Here is a 19,582-nt window from a genome sequence, read left to right as displayed (position 1 = left end):
AGCGAGGGAGCCGTGGCGAAAAGAGCGGCTGGCTCCTGAGCGCTCAGGAGCGAGCCGGATCTTTTGAAGAGCGAGGGAGCCGTGGCGAAAAGAGCGGCTGGCTCCTGAGCGCTCAGGAGCGAGCCGGATCTTTTGAAGAGCGAGGGAGCCGAGGCGAAAAGAGCGGCTGGCTCCTGAGCGCTCAGGAGCGAGCCGGATCTTTTGAAGAGCGAGGGAGCCGAGGCGAAAAGAGCGGCTGGCTCCTGAGCGCTCAGGAGCGAGCCGGATCTTTTGAAGAGCGAGGGAGCCGTGGCGAAAGAGCGGCTGGCTCCTGAGCGCTCAGGAGCGAGCCGGATCTTTTGAAGAGCGAGGGAGCCGAGGCGAAAAGAGCGGCTGGCTCCTGAGCGCTCAGGAGCGAGCCGGATCTTTTGAAGAGCGAGGGAGCCGAGGCGAAAAGAGCGGCTGGCTCCTGAGCGCTCAGGAGCGAGCCGGATCTTTTGAAGAGCGAGGGAGCCGAGGCGAAAAGAGCGGCTGGCTCCTGAGCGCTCAGGAGCGAGCCGGATTTGAAGAGCGAGGGAGCCGTGGCGAAAAGAGCGGCTGGCTCCTGAGCGCTCAGGAGCGAGCCGGTTTTGAAGAGCGAGGGAGCCGAGGCGAAAGAGCGGCTGGCTCCTGAGCGCTCAGGAGCGAGCCGGATCTTTGAAGAGCGAGGGAGCCGTGGCGAAAAGAGCGGCTGGCTCCTGAGCGCTCAGGAGCGAGCCGGATCTTTTGAAGAGCGAGGGAGCCGAGTGGCGAAAAGAGCGGCTGGCTCCTGAGCGCTCAGGAGCGAGCCGGATCTTTGAAGAGCGAGGGAGCCGAGGGCGAAAAGAGCGGCTGGCTCCTGAGCGCTCAGGAGCGAGCCGGTTTTGAAGAGCGAGGGAGCCGTGGCGAAAAGAGCGGCTGGCTCCTGAGCGCTCAGGAGCGAGCCGTCTTTTGAAGAGCGAGGGAGCCGTGGCGAAAAGAGCGGCTGGCTCCTGAGCGCTCAGGAGCGAGCCGGATCTTTTGAAGAGCGAGGGAGCCGTGGCGAAAAGAGCGGCTGGCTCCTGAGCGCTCAGGAGCGAGCCGGATCTTTTGAAGAGCGAGGGAGCCGGGCGAAAAAGGCGCTGCCTCCGGAGCGCTCAGGAGCGAGCCGATCTTTTGAAGAGCGAGGGAGCCGTGGCGAAAAGAGCGGCTGGCTCCGAGCGCTCAGGAGCGAGCCGGATCTTTTGAAGAGCGAGGGAGCCGTGGCGAAAAGAGCGGCTGGCTCCTGAGCGCTCAGGAGCGAGCCGGATCTTTTGAAGAGCGAGGGAGCCGTGGCGAAAGAGCGGCTGGCTCCTGAGCGCTCAGGAGCGAGCCGGATTCTTTTGAAGAGCGAGGGGCCGGTGGCGAAAAGAGCGGCTGGCCTCTGATCGCTCAGGCGGAGCCGTATCTTTTGAAGAGCGAGGGAGCCGTGGCGAAAAGAGCGGCTGGCCTCCTGAGAGCTCAGGAGCGAAGCCGGATCGTTTGAAGAGCGAGGGAGCCGTGGGTCGAAAAGACGGCTGGCCTCCTGAGCGGCTCAGGGAGCGAGCCGGATCTTTTTGAAGATGCGAGGGAGCCGGGCGAAAAGAGCGGCTGGCTCCTGAGCGCTCAGGAGCGAGCCGGATTTTGAAGAGCGAGGGAGCCGTGGCGAAAAGAGCGGCTGGCTCCTGAGCGCTCAGGAGCGAGCCGGATCTTTTGAAGAGCGAGGGAGCCGTGGCGAAAAGAGCGGCTGGCTCCTGAGCGCTCAGGAGCGAGCCGGATCTTTTGAAGAGCGAGGGAGCCGAGGCGAAAAGAGCGGCTGGCTCCTGAGCGCTCAGGAGCGAGCCGGATCTTTTGAAGAGCGAGGGAGCCGTGGCGAAAAGAGCGGCTGGCTCCTGAGCGCTCAGGAGCGAGCCGGGATTTTGAAGAGCGAGGGAGCCGTGGCGAAAAGAGCGGCTGGCTCCTGAGCGCTCAGGAGCGAGCCGGATCTTTTGAAGAGCGAGGGAGCCGAGGCGAAAAGAGCGGCTGGCTCCTGAGCGCTCGAGCGAGCCGGATCTTTTGAAGAGCGAGGGAGCCGAGGCGAAAAGAGCGGCGTCCTGAGCGCTCAGGAGCGAGCCGGTTTGAAGAGCGAGGGAGCCGTGGCGAAAAGAGCGGCTGGCTCCTGAGCGCTCAGGAGCGAGCCGGGTTTTGAAGAGCGAGGGAGCCGTGGCGAAAAGAGCGGCTGGCTCCTGAGCGCTCAGGAGCGAGCCGGATCTTTGAAGAGCGAGGGAGCCGTGGCGAAAAGAGCGGCTGGCTCCTGAGCGCTCAGGAGCGAGCCGGATCTTTTGAAGAGCGAGGGAGCCGAGGCGAAAAGAGCGGCTGGCTCCTGAGCGCTCAGGAGCGAGCCGGATTGAAGAGCGAGGGAGCCGGGCGAAAAGAGCGGCTGGCTCCTGAGCTCAGGAGCGAGCCGGGTTTTGAAGAGCGAGGGAGCCGTGGCGAAAAGAGCGGCTGGCTCCTGAGCGCTCAGTAGCGAGCCGGATCTTTTGAAGAGCGAGGGAGCCATGGCGAAAAGAGCGCCTGGCTCCTGAGCGCTCAGGAGCGAGCCGGATCTTTTGAAGAGCGAGGGAGCCGTGGCAAAAGAGCGGCTGGCTCCCTGAGCGCTCAGGAGCGAGCCGGATCTTTTGAAGAGCGAGGGAGCCGAGGCGAAAAGAGCGCTGGCTCCTGAGCGCTCAGGAGCGAGCCGGATTCTTTTGAAGAGCGAGGGAGCCGAGGCCGAAAAGAGCGGCTGGCTCCTGACCGCACGGAGCGAGCCAGGTGTTTGAAGAGCGATGGAGCCGTGGCGAAAAGTGCGGCTGGCTCCTGAGCGCTCTGGAGTGAGCCGGACTTCTTTGAAGAGCGAGGGGGCCGTGGCGAAATAGCGGCGGTCCCTGAGCGCGCAGGAGTGAGCCGGATCTTTTGAAGAGCGAGGGAAGCCGTGGCGAAAATAGCGGCTGGCTCCTGAGCGCTGAGGAGCGAGCCGGATCTTTTGAAGAGCGAGGGAGCCGTGGCCAAAAGAGCGGCTGGCTCCTGAGCGCTCAGGAGCGAGCCGGATCTTTTGAAGAGCGAGGGAGCGAGGCGAAACGAGCGGCTGGCTCCTGACCGCACAGGAGGAGCCAGGTGTTTGAAGAGCGATGGAGCCGTGGCGAAAAGTGCGGCTGGCTCATGAGCGCTCAGGGAGCGAGCCGGATCTTTGAAGAGCGAGGGAGCCGTGGCGAAAAGAGCGGCTGGCTCCTGAGCGCTGAGGAGCGAGCCGGATCTTTTGAAGAGCGAGGGAGCCGTGGCGAAAATAGCGGCTGGCTCCTGAGCGCTGAGGAGCGAGCCGGATCTTTTGAAGAGCGAGGGAGCCGTGGCCAAAAGAGCGGCTGGCTCCTGAGCGCTCAGGAGCGAGCCGGATCTTTTGAAGAGCGAGGGAGCCGAGGCGAAAAGAGCGGCTGGCTCCTGACCGCACAGGAGCGAGCCAGGTGTTTTGAAGAGCGATGGAGCCGTGGCGAAAAGTGCGGCTGGCTCCTGAGCGCTCAGGAGGTGAGCCGGATCTTTTGAAGAGCGAGGGAGCCGTGGCGAAAAGAGCGGCTGGCTCCTGAGCGCTGAGGAGCGAGCCGGATCTTTTGAAGAGCGAGGGAGCCGTGGCGAAATAGCGGCTGGCTCCTGAGCGCTAGGAGCGAGCCGGATCTTTTGAAGAGCGAGGGAGCCGTGGCGAAAAGAGCGGCTGGCTCCTGAGCGCTCAGGAGCGAGCCGGATTCTTTTGAAGAGCGAGGGAGCCGAGGCGAAAAGAGCGGTGGCTCCTGAGCGCTCAGGAGTGAGCCGGATCTTTTGAAGAGCGAGGGAGCCGTGGCGAAAAGAGCGGCTGGCTCCTGAGCGCTGAGGAGCGAGCCGGATCTTTTGAAGAGCGAGGGAGCCGTGGCGAAAATAGCGGCTGGCTCCTGAGCGCTAGGAGCGAGCCGGATCTTTGAAGAGCGAGGGAGCCGTGGCGAAAAGAGCGGCTGGCTCCTGAGCGCTCAGGAGCGAGCCGGATCTTTTGAAGAGCGAGGGAGCCGAGGCGAAAAGAGCGGCTGGCTCCTGAGCGCTAGGAGCGAGCCGAATCTTTTGAGCCGCTCTTTTGAAGAGCGAGGGAGCGGTGGTTCAGTGAGCGGCGGTTCTTCGTTCTTCAGCCGAAGGCGAGGGGGTGAAGGCGAGCACGTTCCCCGCATGCCTTTCCCGGTAAAGATTATTGTTGCGCAAGCAACTGCGGTGACGCCAGCTTTCGACGTGAGGTGTGACGTCTCTGGCCTTTCCTATATAAAATAACCAGCCCAGCAACTGATTTCAATGTAGTCGCAGCACCGCTATGGGCGGCTTTGTGCTGTCGAAATTACCAGTTTTTACCATTGCTCTAAAATAGCAAAACTACCATTACTCTAAAGCCATAAAGCATTGAATACCCTCCTCAGCTGTTGTAGTGGTGGTTTACAACAACTTCGCTGGACATTCACATTCGCCGGGCCGAGATGGCGAGTTTTAATGCGAAGCTTTATATGCCTAGGCAAAATCGCATATGGCAAGGATAAACTGCCTGTGTACAGAAAACTATCATCATCAGCGTTGACTCCAGCGCCATCGTCTTCCTCCGCAGCTGGCACCGGGGGGCCGCTCGCGTTGCTCGTGCTAAGCACGCGCTCGTGCCACTGCTCCCACGTATGTCGTCGTCGTCTTTGTAGCGCCGCGAAACGGCGCTTCCGTGCGCAATGCCAAGAGCGCATACACGAGGAATCACGTGACTTTTCTTCGTGAGCTTCGGAGTGAATAAAAGTTCAGTTGGTGTTCCAGTAAAACACGTTCTGGGGCGAGTTAGTGCATAGCTTTCAAAAGATAAAGCAAGGTCGATCCACATAGGTCGCGAAGCTTCGGGCGAATAGCGGTTCAGAACCAATTGTCACCGACATCAGCAAGGGTGGTTCTGGGAGCAGCGATTGAAGCGCGACTATGTTTGGAGGGAATAAACACTGGGAAAGAAAAAATGTCACAGTTTCGCCCTAAGGGCGAAGCAATGAATGCGATAGCAACACAGCAATGTCATACGAAGTAAGGTGAGCGGCTATGGTAGCAATATGAATTGTAGTATACATGAGCTGATTAAGTAAGCAGGTGTGCTGCGGCGTAAGTAGACCGACATGAAGAGAGACTCGATGACCACGAGAAGGCGCGTGTGAAAGGTGGTGTTGATGAGAAGCGCTTCCCGTGGGCAGCGCGTGCGAAGGGACACACCTGTAGTGCTGCATTGCCGATCCGGGCAGCATTGCATGTGTAGCGTGCGTTGGAAAATGTGGCCCGACTATTACTAACTGAATGAACAAGCGTGGTGTGAGCGCGCACAAACAAACATGAATCGATCACACTGAATGACTGCAGAAAACGACTGTCAAAACGCTGGCAGCGAGCGCATACGCCGCCGCGGGCGAAGGTACGTGCTGTCTATCGCTTCAACGGAAACTGAGCGGCGAATGCGCGGTGCATAAAGGTCAGAGCCGTGTGGAGATAAGAGACGGTGCGGGCGAGCGAGCGACGAGCGCGGTTGTTGGCAGAGTTGAAGTGCGCCCCCCCCCCCCCCCCCCCGCGCTCCCTCCGGCGCTGGCTTCCCGCTTCCTTGCTTGCGCGTGGGTGATTGAGTGCGTCCTGTTGCGTCCCGACTCGGCCGGGCGCATTCTTTGATTGTTTCCCATCGAGGCAGGCCCTTTCATGAGCGTCACCGAGGCGGCGACAGTGCCAGACACCGACGAGACAGGCAAACAAGCGCCCCAACTAGGCAGTGCGCATTCTTTAGGTGCTTCCCCCGATGCCACCCCCTTCATCAGCAGCCGCCTACTTGGCGACGCGGCGCAACACCAGCTGGGACGCGATGACAAAGAAGCTCACGAAGCTTGCCCCCCTTCGTTAGACGCGGGGATTAGTGCAAAGGCCATTCTCCCGACCCGGGCAAGCTGACCGTCGGAGGGCAAGAAACAGGTCACCGACTTTCGTGGAAGGAGTGTCAACCCCCTGTTTCCGGATTGCCTCGTCCTTGCTTCGAAGGTGCAACATTGGAGGCGGAGTTCAGCGAACAAGACGGCCCGTCTGATTGGCCGCATCAAGGTCATCTGATTCCCTAGTCGGGTCAACTAGGGAAGACCGATGTTTTATAAGGAGACACCTTGCATGCAGTGGTGTGTCCTGACGAGTTCTGACATGTGCTCAGACATGTAGTGAGCTTAGACTTTCAAAGTGCTCCCCCATGGAGTGGGCTTCCTTATTCGGAGCCACTGTAAATATGTAGAATAAACCCTTTTTTCTCTCGCTATTACTCCCGGACGTACTCATCCCTTTGGCTGAAGGATCACCGGCCTAAACGCTACCCGAGTCTCAACAAACTGGCAGCAGCGGCTGAATAATCTCCGACCCGCAACAACGGATGGCAGCGCTGAGATGGAACGCCAACCCGTTCCTAACAACTGGATGGCAGCTATGGGATGAATCCTAACCCCGGGCCGCGAGCAACTGGATGACCGTGGTGAGATCGACCCTTCAGTCAACGCCAGTCGCCGGCATCTCGTTCGCGACCAACTGGATGGCCGTGGTGAGATGGACGCTTCAGCCGACGCCAGTCACCAACAACTGATTCACGAGTGACTGGATGACAGCGGCAAGATGGAGCCTGCAGCCAACGCCAATCGCCAACTGGTTCGCGAGCGGCTGGATGGACGCCGCGCATCATGACTGAACGGTACAGGGTGAGTGCCTGGCTTTGCGCTTGAGTCATCGGATCTTTTAGCCTGGACTTTCTAAACACCGATGAAGCGTGTACAACTGCCCATTTGATACTGTGGTTGTTGCGCATCCAAGCAGAAAGCAGCTTTCAGCATAGATCTGAACCAGCTACTAAAGCCAGACCTCATACTTGTGTGGGAGTAATTGGGAAGTGGAGAGCTACCGTAATTCTTATCATTTAAAGGCGGCCCAGGATTTTCGTCCTCTTTGAATTGATTCGATGCGGTGGAGCAGTACTTGGGGACTTGGTACTACTTCTGTGTGTAGGCATTTGGTTTTTGCTATATTTTCCAGGCTTCAAATTCTCTTGGGAAAACAGAATTGAACCGCTGGTAGTTTTTTTTACTTGCATTGCAATTTGTGCGGGTTTCGCAGCAAGTATTGTGGAATAGCTGAGCCAAAGCCTAAAGTAGTGACCATGGACCTCATGAGTTTGACGAGAGCTAGCTTGTTGCGGTTGTGTGAAAAGCTCGACGTAGAAATAGAGGATGATAAATCAGAAGCCGAAATTAGAGCAATTTTAGAAAGCAACAGGGATCAGAAATACTTTGAATACTTCGGGAACTCAATTCTAGAAGAGCAGGAACAGGAAGCTATTGAGCATGAGCAGGAATTGAAAAGACAGGAATGGATTAAGCAACAAGACGAAAAGATCGAAGCTCTAAGACAAGAGATTGAAATAATGGAACAGGGTTTTGAAGTGGAGGAACAGAAATGTCAGGCACCCGTAAAAGTAGAGCACGGAAAGTGCAAACAAGTAGCACGCACGGTTATACCGTTGGTAGAAAGCAAGGCTGATGCCCGTGAGCCTTATGGTACGTTCACAGGTGTGGACAGATCCGTAGACCGTGGCGTAGCTGTTGAGGAGACCGTTAATGGCGACCGTATTGAGCGCGACGAGATACTGTGCCAATGGAATACTAGAGAAGCAGCTAGGCCAGCTGTGGACGATTTGGCACAGTTATCCAGGGAGTACGTCGCGAAGGTAGCTCTTGCAGAAGCCCGAAGTGGCCCCGAGTCGTCAGACAAGAGCACCTGTACAGAGTCCAATCGGTCAGAAAAGTGCGCTAAAGCACAATGCAATCAGGGAAGTGCAGTTATGGACAGCTCCCATGTATACGAGCTAGTTTGTGCAAATGAAAATAGCTGCATTGTCCCTGAGTGTTTGAAGCTCTCCGCCAGTCCAGGTAGCATTGAGAGGAATGATTTACCCGCAAATCATTCAGACTGTGCGGTTGAGACGGAGATAGTGACCGATGAAATAAGTGCCGGTCAGCACGAGATTCAAGCGGAAGGCTTGAAAATGAGCACTAGTAAACGTGCTAGGATGAAACGGCGTCGCAAACTCAGGAATGCGGCAGACAGGGCAAGGCGGCCGAATAAAGGCGCTAAACCCAGTGGGGAGCGCAAACGAGTTCGAGCGGCGCGTTTGTTCCTGGGAATGTTTTCAGACAAATCGCGTCCGAACCGCCGTAGAACGAAGAAAAGAAAACGCCGTTCGGCGCGAAAGTTGACAAAGGCGAAGGTGACGCGGAGGGGGAATTTATGTTCCCCCTCCTCGGGCTCTTTTCGAGGTGTGTTAGACATGACACTGGGGGGCGAGGCGAGAAGGCGACGCGAATGGGTCACGCGCGGCAGCGAAGTCGTCGCACGGCGCCCAGAAGGCATGAGGCCTGTTTGTACAGTGTCGGGGGTGGGCAGCGAGGAGAATAACGTACGTGCCCTTTGTATTCCCTCGTTAACAAGACAAGTTTTCAGACCGCGCCCACCTAGAGTACGGCTTAAAATTAGGTCGCAGCCGTAGGCTAATCGGAATGAAAAGCGACTCAGGTTTTGCGGAAACATAATTTTGTTTGTTTCTTTCTTTTAGTGTGTTTGGTTAAATGTTTTGAGATCTCCGAGACTAGAGATCATTTCGATGCCCGTTTCAAGCTGTGTTTAAATTTGTTTGTTTTAGAAGCTAATCGATTTTTTGAAATAGATGGTTCGCGCGCGTTAGATTTTTGAAACTTTTTTTCGACGTGTCGTTCCTTTATGGACAAATAAGAGTCTTTTTTGTAAGAGACGCTTGCAGCGTCAGGTCCAGGTTATTGGTTTAAAGCCTTTAGTGGCGCGCTTGATTATCACTTCACTTTTTAGAAATGTTCGCGAGTCTTGTATTGCTAGCGTGTAATTTACGCAATATTTTCTTTGTTGTAGTTTTTTTAGTGTTTGTCCTTTGTGGACAGTAGAAAGAAATTGTAGTGCGTGATTCGCACGTATTACATGTGAAATTTGTCCGCAAAGTTAAAGCGACTCTGACAGTACATCCATGATGCTATTGTGGCTATGAGTAGCCCTAGTACGTGCGATACTAGCGGATGCAAGACTGTTCATTGCGTTTGTGCTGCGTATGATACTTAATTTATCATTTATTTAGAGCATTTTTAAGTATTCTATCTTTGCTCTCTGCAGCACAACGATCTGGTTTTGTTGAACACAGAGGTTCATGAGAGCTTGCTTTGGCGGCACAAAATTTTGGGTCCAAATTATTGGGTCAAGCGAAGCCTGGTGGATTTAGCGGATTTCCGGCGCTTGAGCGCTGTGTGGTGCTTTGTCACCAGGACTGCTCTTCTCTGTCGGAGGTTGCGAGAAGATTGTGAATCCTGGTCTAATCTTAATATTGTGGGCTTCAGCGAAGGTTCAGTGATTTGGTGGCTGCTTTGGTGGTATTATTTGATAAGGGCAGGTGCGCTGATTTGTTCGCTAGACCCGATGGCTTTCGGTGCGAGCAAGGCGCTTTCCTGTGCCCTGTGGCCGTGTGTGTGCTTGTGTATTCCCAGGGAGAAGGCCACAACGAGGTTAATGCAGGGACCTGATGCTAGAGTGTGTCATCGGCCATCATTTCAAGAAGAAACCCCGAGCTCTCGACAGACCACCGACGCTTCGGGCAACCTGACAGCTGGTCACCCTCAGGTCGGATCTTCCGGCGGGGGAGGAGTCTGTTGCGTCCCGAATCGGCCGGGCGCATTCTTTGATTGTTTCCCATCGAGGCAGGCCCTTTCATGAGCGTCACCGAGACGGCGACAGTGCCAGACACCGACGAGACAGGCAAACAAGCGCCCCAACTAGGCAGTGCGCATTCGTTAGGTGCTTCCCCCGATGCCACCCCCTTCATCAGCAGCCGCCTACTTGGCGACGCGGCGCAACACCAGCTGGGACGCGATGACAAAGAAGCTCACGAAGTTTGCCCCCCTTCGTTAGACGCGGGGATTAGTGCAAAGGCCATTCTCCCGACCCGGGCAAGCTGACCGTAGGAGGGCAAGAAACAGGTCACCGACTTTCGTGGAAGGAGTGTCAACCCCCTGTTTCCGGATTGCCTCGTCCTTGCTTCGAAGGTGCAACATTGGAGGCGGAGTTCAGCGAACAAGACGGCCCGTCTGATTGGCCGCATCAAGGTCATCTGATTCCCTAGTCGGGTCAACTAGGGAAGACCGATGTTTTATAAGGAGACACCTTGCATGCAGTGGTGTGTCCTGACGAGTTCTGACGTGCTCAGACATGTAGTGAGCTTAGACTTTCAAAGTGCTGCCCCATGGAGTGGGCTTCCTTATTCGGAGCCACTGTAAATATGTATGTATGTATGGTATGGAGAACTTTATTGAGTCCTGAAGGTCAACCCTGGGTTGACGCGGGCCGCTCCCACGTTGGGACTGTCAGGCCGAGCCCTTCAGCCACATCGCGGGCCTTCTGGACTGCCCGTAATTGGTCAGAGAGTGTAGAATAAACCCTTTTTTCTCTCGCTATTACTCCCGGACGTACTCATCCCTTTGGCTGAAGGATCACCGGCCTAAACGCTACCCGAGTCTCAACAAACTGGCAGCAGCGGCTGAATAATCTCCGACCCGCAACAACGGATGGCAGCGCTGAGATGGAACGCCAACCCGTTCCTAACAGTCCGCTCTCCGTGATAGCGCGCGTCCCCGCACGCTTCCGCTCGGGTATACGGCGCGCGGCGAAGATTTTATCTATAGGGAACCTCACGGCGACGGCGATGGCGACGACGACGGCGACGGCAGAAATCCGATTGAAGTGTCCATATCATTGCTATCGCAATAACAAGCATATTTGAAATTAAAGCGAGACGCAATTAGATTCATTCAACGAAAATAATATTCCTAATACGTTTTATATACGCATGAAGAGAAAAGATACAACTGTATTTTACTAGGATCATTATCAATAAATACCTTTTTTCAGGGCCCACCGTGAGAGCGCTTATCGAAAGCGGCGGGCGTTGACGCCGCTATCACTTGCAATGCCATGCAACTCTTGGAGTGCGTGGAAAGGCGCGCTCGTAAAGTTCACCTGTTACAATACGCCCCCCTCACATGTGTTGTGTTGCATGTCGACGGTTGGCTGAATTAGGTGACGCGGGTACTTTTATTGTTTCTTAACCTGTGCAGTCAAAAGTAGTGAGTTGCGACCGTCAGATACTTGTTTACTTTAGTTGTTTTCGTGCAACAGTGCTGGCCGACGGGCTTGGCGTCCGACGAAAGGACGAGCACTCTACGCAATCTACGCCAAAAGCGTTCGTCGGCCTCCAAAGAAAGTATGTTTTGTGCAGCGATGCGATTTCGACACCCGTACGGCTGATCTTTTCCGGCATCACTTTTCGTGCTGAAAACTCCGAACGCCCATGAAGTCGAATGGCGGGGCATTTGAATATACAGCTCTAATGGCAGGCCTCCGAAAACCAATTTCGTGCTTATGAGAACAAAATGACGTCACTTCTGCTTTTGACGGATATGACGTCAAATTATTTTTTCTTCCGCCGGAAGTGTTCCCTCCTCACACAGATGACACTAAGCCCCATGAACCGCCGGTAAGCAACCACGTTTTGAACGTGTGGGCTTCTATGGAAGCTTCGCTACCAGATGTATTTACCTTGGATGAAGCGCCAACAGTGACAGCACACTAACAAGGCGCTACTTGCACACTTGCAAGTCGCGCCTTGTCCTATTTTTGTTCCTTCTTTGTGTGCTGTCACTGTTGGCGCTTCATCTTTTGAAAGGAAAATTCAGTTGGTGTTTGGACCCGTGTTGCTTATATACTCGCTTAGGCCAGCCTAAAGGCGCGTTCCAACATTGGTGACCCGGACGTGATGTGCCGCCACCGAGGTTGAGCATCAACGTCTTCTATGACTTCGACTTCGACGTCCACGACGGATGCTACGCCAACAGTCTCTCCAGTCGACAGTAAGCTGACCCCCTTTTGGACCATGGACCCCGCTCTCTGGTTTATTCAAGTAGAAGCGCAGTTCCCAGCCCGACGCATCACAGCAGACCTTACCAAATACTACTACGTCGTAAGCAGTCTCCCGCAGCCCATATCCAGTGAATTACGGAATCTTTTACTCGACCAGCCTGCTGAAAAAGCATATGCAACGCTAAAAGAAACCCTCATCCGCCGTGTCACGCCCCCCGAATCGCAGTGACTACAGCAATTGCTTCGCGACACGGACCTCGGCGACCGTATTCCCAGTCAGCTCTTGCTGCACATGCAACTATTGCGCGGCGAAACAACAAACACTGTAGACGGAACATTATTCCGAGAACTCTTTCTGCAAAGCTGCCGTCAAGTGTCCGCTTGGTTGTCGCTGCGTCAGAGCAGAAGGACCTACCTGCGGATGGAACCCAAGCCCGCCTCGCTGCGCGGCAGTCGGATACTTTACCACTGAGCCACGCAAGCACTTGCTATCGGGCAGCGGAAAAAAAACCCCTATAAACGCAGAGGATCCGAGCCTCCGCCAGAATGGTGGCGCCATCTAGTTAAGGCGCAGACGTCGAGATGTCATTCAGACGAGGCGTGCAAAAAATAAAAAAAATAAAAACAAATCGCGTTCCCCAGTCTCCGCCAGTATGGTGGCACCACCTAGTTAACGTGCCTGCAAACGCATCGTGCTCAGTTCGCCATCGACGCCGGGCGGACTTTTCAGATCGTTCTCGTGAAAACGAGGCGAAGAGACTTTGTCGCGAAGACCCTGGTGTGCATGGTGCCGAAATTGTAGGTACTCTTGAGCCGCACCACCAGCTTACGCTGTGACTGTGCTGCGTCTGCCGCGCAGGCCTGTGTAATTTTTTTACCACTCGGCTGGACGCCGCGTTTTTTTCAAGGCCATCGCGCAACAAGCCACTTAAGGCTTTCGCCTTCAAATGATTTTGGGCTTGCCTTTGCAGGTGAGTCAATTCGATAGAGTAAACACAGGAACGCGGTTTGAGCTGTGGCCACTGCGTCGCGGATAATGGGTCAGTAATCCTAGGCCTAACAGGGCTGTTGCCTGCTGTATCTCTCAAGGCGCCTGGTCGATTCTCCATGCCACCTTAGGGGCGCCCATAGTCTCGTTAGGTGCCTCTAGACTTCCGTTGGTTGTTCCGGAGGTTCATTTAAGTCCTGATGCCTTGCCTTGTCAGAAATGCCCAAAAAGGATGGATCTGAACGTGCGCTCATGCAATGCATTTGGCTAGGTTGGCTTCCTCAAATATAGCGTAGGTTAGCATTCAGGACTAAATGATCGTCGTGATGAATTGCACCTAAAGGCAAGCAATCGTCTGTAAGCAATCCTATCTACAATGGCTTGGTAATTCCGTTAACAATACCATTTATGTACGTATGAAAATATATTGATCTTTATACACTACCCAACGGAACACCAGCAATAAGAGGTAACCGACTTGAAGACTATTTTTCAAGACATACAAACTGATTATGATGAATGAGGTAACGGGAATTTCGCATTCAATTAAGGAATGTTGGTAGCCGTATACATTGACGCTTCAGGATGAGTTCTACTAGTGCAAACAATATCAAGAGTCAAGATAAAATCTGGGACAATAGCATCAACTTGACCATTATCGTCTAGAATGTACGCGAAAATGCATGACGGGTGTTAATTGTGTGAAAAACGAAGTAGCGCCCTTCCTGAAGCCATACTAGAAACTAGAGCTCACGCTATTGTGGTAAAGAAGTTTAGTTCATGATTTGCTGCCATGTGCTCTAAATGTTTGCAATATGTTGATCCAAACAATAAGTAATGGTAATTAAGAAAGCATTGGATCACTCTTCAGCACCGGTGTAATGCGACCTGTTCATGAGGTCGAGGGAATGGTATGGAAGTTACATTAGAAATAACAAGAAATTTGAAACCATCTCTGCATAGCAAAGCACGAAAATGGAATATTATCGGCACCAGGAATATTATCGGGATCTCATTTGGAATGAGATTCAGACGCATTGTAAAAAAAAATTGAACGGAAACATGGTTATGTTAAAAAATTAAAGGGGCACTTAGTTCTCTCTTCTTGGATGAATGCGAAAGCATTCCGACCACTACAGGTCGAGGGTTCAACTCCCCATCAAAGGTCATGGGTTCGAGTGCCTTAATTAACTATATCTTAATTACACTTGTGCCTTAATAACGAGATCTACCTTAATTATTTGTGTCTTAATTATCTTGGTCTTAACACCAATGTCATGGGTTCGACTACCAAAATTGTCGTGGGTTTGAGTGCCGTAATGAGCTCTATCATAATTAACACTGCCTTAATTATCTTTGCCCTAATTAACCCTGCCTAGATTGTCTCATTTGGACCTTTTGGATTTTTTGGACCATCTTGTGGTCATGCCAATGCCGGATTATCTGCCTCGTGAGCCATATAATGCCTTCGCATTAAAAATACCGCGAACAGAGCGATACGCTAATGTTCGTGCTCACAGATAATATATGCGTGTGATTGTGACCTTCTCAAAAAAATGTAGCCTAATGATTACAGCCTTGTGTTGTTGGGGTGAGAGATTGATTTTCGAGCCAACTACTGAACGTGCCTTTTTGTTCCGTACCACTCTGTAAAAGAGACGAGACAGCAACAAACAGCTACAATTAAGTGCCTCGCATGAGTCAACGAATGCTTCGCATCAAAAAGGAACTCACGAGAGTCCCTCGGCGGCTGCCGCTAGCGCGAGGAAGGGTGTGTAGTCTGGGCAGTCTGGTTGGTGCTCGAGCCAAGACCGCAGCGCTGCCCTGTTGGCCGGCTCAGGATCAGCCAAGTATACTTTGCTGGTGAAGCGGCTCAATACCGCTGCTTGGTGAAGCGTTGGTCCACAGCACAGGTCCACGCCAACGCAGCACCGAGTTGGGAGCCATGCTGCGCACAGTAACCCCAACCCCCTTTCCTGGAAGTCGTTGCTACAAAGGAAGGCCATGGGCTCACTTGGGAGCTACCGAGCTCAACGATCGGCGTGGCTGCAATTTTGTAGAGCCGGAGGGCTCCACATGGAAACAGACCTCCGTGGGCGAATGTTCAAGGAAAAAATTATGAGCATCAGAGAAGGTCTTGGAATTGCTGTATTCGAATCTTTCATTCGTGTTTGCTATTAATGCTGGTCAGCTTTAGTTAAGATTTCTAGTTATAGGTCACAGGAGACGTTATACTTATTTTAACGGGAAAACGCCTCGACAAAATTGAGGCGTTCCAACACTGACAGACACGTCCGCCAGAAAACACACTCTATGGCGAACATACCCATCAAATAGAACTCTTTTTTTAAGCCTTTTTCGAAACTCTTGCTTACACTCGTAAACGAAAAGGTGTGGTTTCACTGCTGGCTTCAAGCAAAGGAATTAATTGCTTCACACCTACAGTACTGTAACAATGTGTGGGGTACGACCGGAATCAGGAATATGACAAAGTTGCATTTACTTCAGGAAACATTTGTTCGATGCCTAGCTCGTACATCTTTGTACCATACGACTAAAGACTTACCTAAGCAATTTGACATTTCACCAGCGTTTTTATTGAGCAGCTACAGTCTCCTAATAAAACAAAAAGTATAACAATCATGTAATGATATCTTTATCACAGTTACAGGAAAATGTTTCCGTGCAACAGATGTGATATAAAGAAAAGTGGGCGATTCCCACACCCCGAGCACCTTAGACTTTGCTGTCCTTGTGTTGCATGTAGCCGGTATCGTTAAAGAAGATAGACAATGAGAAGTTTGACCTTTTTTCCAAGCCACATTCAGCCCTCAAATCATTTTGCTGAGGCAGACAATTTTGAAGGTATTTTCCGATCTAAGTGTCTTTTTTTATCATTCTAGTTGCTGCTGCTCTGGCCATGTGATCTCTGTCCTCGTGTGCCACAGGTGGGTGCTCCGGTGCGGATAGGCAGAGGGGTTCTTTTGGCAAGGATCGACGCTGACCCACGTCACGTTTCTTGGCGAAATTTTCACAGGTATGCGCCCGAATTCCCGCATTTTGCGGGAAATGGATTGGCGTTCCAGTTACTTTCTTAACAAAGCGTTGTTTTATGCATTGAAGCACAAAAGTAACTCGAATGTCAATGCACTTCTCTTCAAAGTTTGGGAAGCAATATTTCGAAACTGAGATTTCGTTCCAAGTGGGTCCGCCTTGCGAACTAGAATTTGTAAATTGCGATATGGGCCATAAGTTAACTCGTTAAAAAAGTTAACTATTGAATTTTTGTTAATTAGTCGATTATGCATTTCAGTTTTTTGTGCAAGTAATGTCCGCCTCTTCGAGTAGACGAGTTCATCAACTACAAATGTGCCATCTGCCACAAGCAACCTTTAAAAGCTTTAGAATATGTTCGCTGAAACACCCTGTATATGTTTACATTTCGTGCACGTTCACTGCACTCCTTATGTCAGTGTCCGTGATGTGTTCCTGTAATATTTTTTATAAGTGTTATCGCTACCGATGATGCTAGTTGTCGCAGTGTTGTGGAGTAGTGATGACATAAACAAACCCAGCAGCCGTTCGCACGCATTCGAGCGGACCTCGGAATCAAGCGCTGCTGATTGATATATTATCACACAAATAACAACGCTCAGGTAAATCATGTGTTTATGTACCTTAATGTACTCAAATATAATAGCAAAAGGTTTGTAAGGGTGAAATACACAAATTCCAGCATTCGCCAAGGATGTTATGTGGCGGATGCGTAGAAAATGAAGATTGGGCGAATGTTGGGTTGAAGTACTAAGGTTTGCTGCAGCAATAGCGTTGAGCGTATTCGGTTTCATCATCATCATCAGCAGCCTATATTTTATGTCCACTGCAGGACGATTCCGCTCCCTGCGATCTCCCATTACCCCTGTCTTGCGCTAGCGTATTCCAACTTGCGCCTGCAAATTTCCTAACTTCATCATCCCGTCTGGTTTTCTGCCGATGTCGACTGCGTTTCCCTTCTCTTGGTATCCATTCTATAACCCTAATCTTCCACGGGTTATCCATGCTACGCATTACATGGCCTGCCCAGCTCCATTTCTTCCGCTTAATGTCAACTGGAATATCGGCTATCCCGTTTGTTGTCTGATCCACACCGCTCTCTTTCTGTCTCTTAACGTTAGTCCTAAGATTTTTCGTTCCATCGCTCGTATTAGGCTTACGCTTAAACAAATCTGGAGAAATGTGTGCCGACATTACTTTTAAAAAATGAGATTTTAGCCGAAAAGGGCCCATAAGAGCAAGTATGCCAGAGGGCTAAGATGGCGGTCGCTTTTCAGCTGTGAGCCAGCTGCGCTTTTATGCCTGGGTGAGGTGCGCTGTAGGCTGGCTGCCGCTTTCTTGTCGAGTTTGCAACCTGGCACGCTGTGTTCGCGTCCGAATCGAAAATTTAGGTCACTGGTTATGTTCAATTGGGCATGGGGCACTCGGTATGTGAACTTTTACAGCGTAAGCTGTTAAGGGCTCATTCCAATAGCCGTTCTGGTCGCGATGATGCCGCCGCCGCCCCGTTAGCCGCTATCGCCGGAAATGTGAAAAAAAATGTGGTTGATCCCTCTTATATAGGAATCGGTATAGAACACGAAAGTGAAACGTGTCTTCACAGAAGTAGTGTAATGTTTATTGCACATTGATATATAATTTCTATTGGTGTTTTGTGGCTAAAGCGCCCTTAGGCGTTGATGCACCACGCTGACGCCTGGTGGCACGTCTCCTCCATCACGACTATCAACGTCGATGACCATGAGCAACCGTCGTGCATATGGAAGCTGCACTACGCTGCACACGCTAGCACAACGCGAAAGACGAAGCACGTAACTGACACCTAATAACAACGCGCAAGACAAAGCACGTAACTGAATCGTCACGAGTCAAATCAGCGCGTACAGCGCGTCGTAATTGCAGCCTCCGCGATCAACTTCAGAAACATTTTCAGAGCTAATTGCGGAGGCCACGCTCCGCTGTGCTGAGTACGGTGAACCGCCACCTAGTGGCGTTTGGTAGTGCTTCTTGATGCCAGCATCCCTTCGAATGCTGGCATCGAGGCGTCGTAGTGCTGAGACCACCGAAGCGTTCACTGTCGGTGCGCGTTAGTGTCATAATGCAGTACTTCTCTTTTCTGCTCGTAGGCGGCGGCACCGCCCCGAGCAAGAGCGCGGGGTACACGGAGGAGTGTTAGATATATAAGGCGCGTCTGTGTAGCTCTCTGCAAATGCGTTTGTGGCGCAATGGGTTAAACGCTCGGCGATCTATCGTCGCGGACCGAGAGGTCGTGGGTTCGATTTCCAAATTTTGCATGTTGTGGAACTTTTTCTTCTGGTTTCTTTCTTTGTATTATGTTCGTGTACATTGTAAGCTGACGTATTTCCGTGACGGAAATACGTCAGTGAAGTCTTGGTGGACCCCGGCATAAAACACTTTCGTGTTAAAAAAATTGCCCACCAATCCACCCTGTGAAGGTGGTTGGAAAGCGAAGCTTTTTACGCCACCCTCACGGTGACTGCGGCGCACTTGATATTTCACACACTACAACGTAACTTTAAACAAAAGAACGTCATAACCACCGAGCTAGCGCTGGACGTTAAGTTTGCGTTCACCAGACAAAGGGTGAAAAAAAAATTCTTTAAAATCCGCAGCAAAGCTTTGCACTGTACGGCTTCATTTGCTTCGTCTCGTCCTTCTTAACCACGGCCTTATTATTATTTACTTCACAACAATGTTCACTACTGCTTTATGATCGTGTGATATACACTCAAATTTTCAGTTTTCACTGTAGTTACATTCTTTGCCAAGGTTAAATCAATGCACGTTCCGCGAATGGTGGTTGGTTGTTTTGCATTGGTGAAGCACACGAGTGCTAACTCTTTCCGTGGTCTACCCATAGTGGGGTAGTCTAGAAAATGAACCGAAGGAGTTACTAGGCTGGAAGGGTTTCGAATGACGTCAACCCTCTTTCAAGCAGCTGCATAAGCTTTGCAACAGCTGCAATCTAATCTTACGGACCGCGCCGAGCCTGTTTCCGTTGTTGCCCGCAGCCCTTATCATCCATCATGTTGGCTCATCACTTTGAAGCTTGTTTTTGTGGTTTTTCTTGCGAAAACGAGTGTTTAGTTGTACGCTGAATGCCTGAATTCAAGTAAGCTATACTGCTATACCTGCCATTCCTAGTGGTTCGTCGGGATCGTTTTTTGATTACAACGACGGACACGATAGAACCCTTGGCTGGTAGAGGTACAAAGCTTCACTTTAAAAAGTACCCGCTCTCCGCCGGGATGGAGCCCAGGCCCGCTGCGTGGGAGTCGGATACTTTGCCACTGAGCCACGCAAGCGCTAGTTATCGCGCTGAAGAAAATTCCCTTTATATGCGCCTCTGCGCCTGCGCGCAAAGGCAGGAGCGCAGGCGCAGACGACCCGAGCCTCCGCCAGTATGATGGCGCCATCTAGTTAACGTTCCTGCAACCACCGCGTGCGACGAGGTGCGATTCAGACGCGATGCGATTCAGACGAGCA

General features: G+C 52.1%; 1 protein-coding gene across 1 annotated transcript in view; it reads right to left on the bottom strand.

Moving 5' to 3' along the window:
- Positions 1–19,582, bottom strand: part of LOC125947765 (uncharacterized) — a 129,654-nt gene that overhangs the window by 44,998 nt on the left and 65,074 nt on the right. Inside the window, exon 4 of the mRNA XM_049673039.1 lies at positions 14,756–15,010. Coding sequence (XP_049528996.1) covers positions 14,756–15,010 — 255 coding nt within the window. The remainder of the gene's footprint in view (positions 1–14,755; positions 15,011–19,582) is intronic.

This window comes from Dermacentor silvarum, chromosome 8 (assembly GCF_013339745.2).
Source record: "Dermacentor silvarum isolate Dsil-2018 chromosome 8, BIME_Dsil_1.4, whole genome shotgun sequence".
Taxonomy (NCBI): domain Eukaryota; kingdom Metazoa; phylum Arthropoda; class Arachnida; order Ixodida; family Ixodidae; genus Dermacentor; species Dermacentor silvarum.
This window is presented reverse-complemented; position numbering and strand designations above follow the sequence as displayed.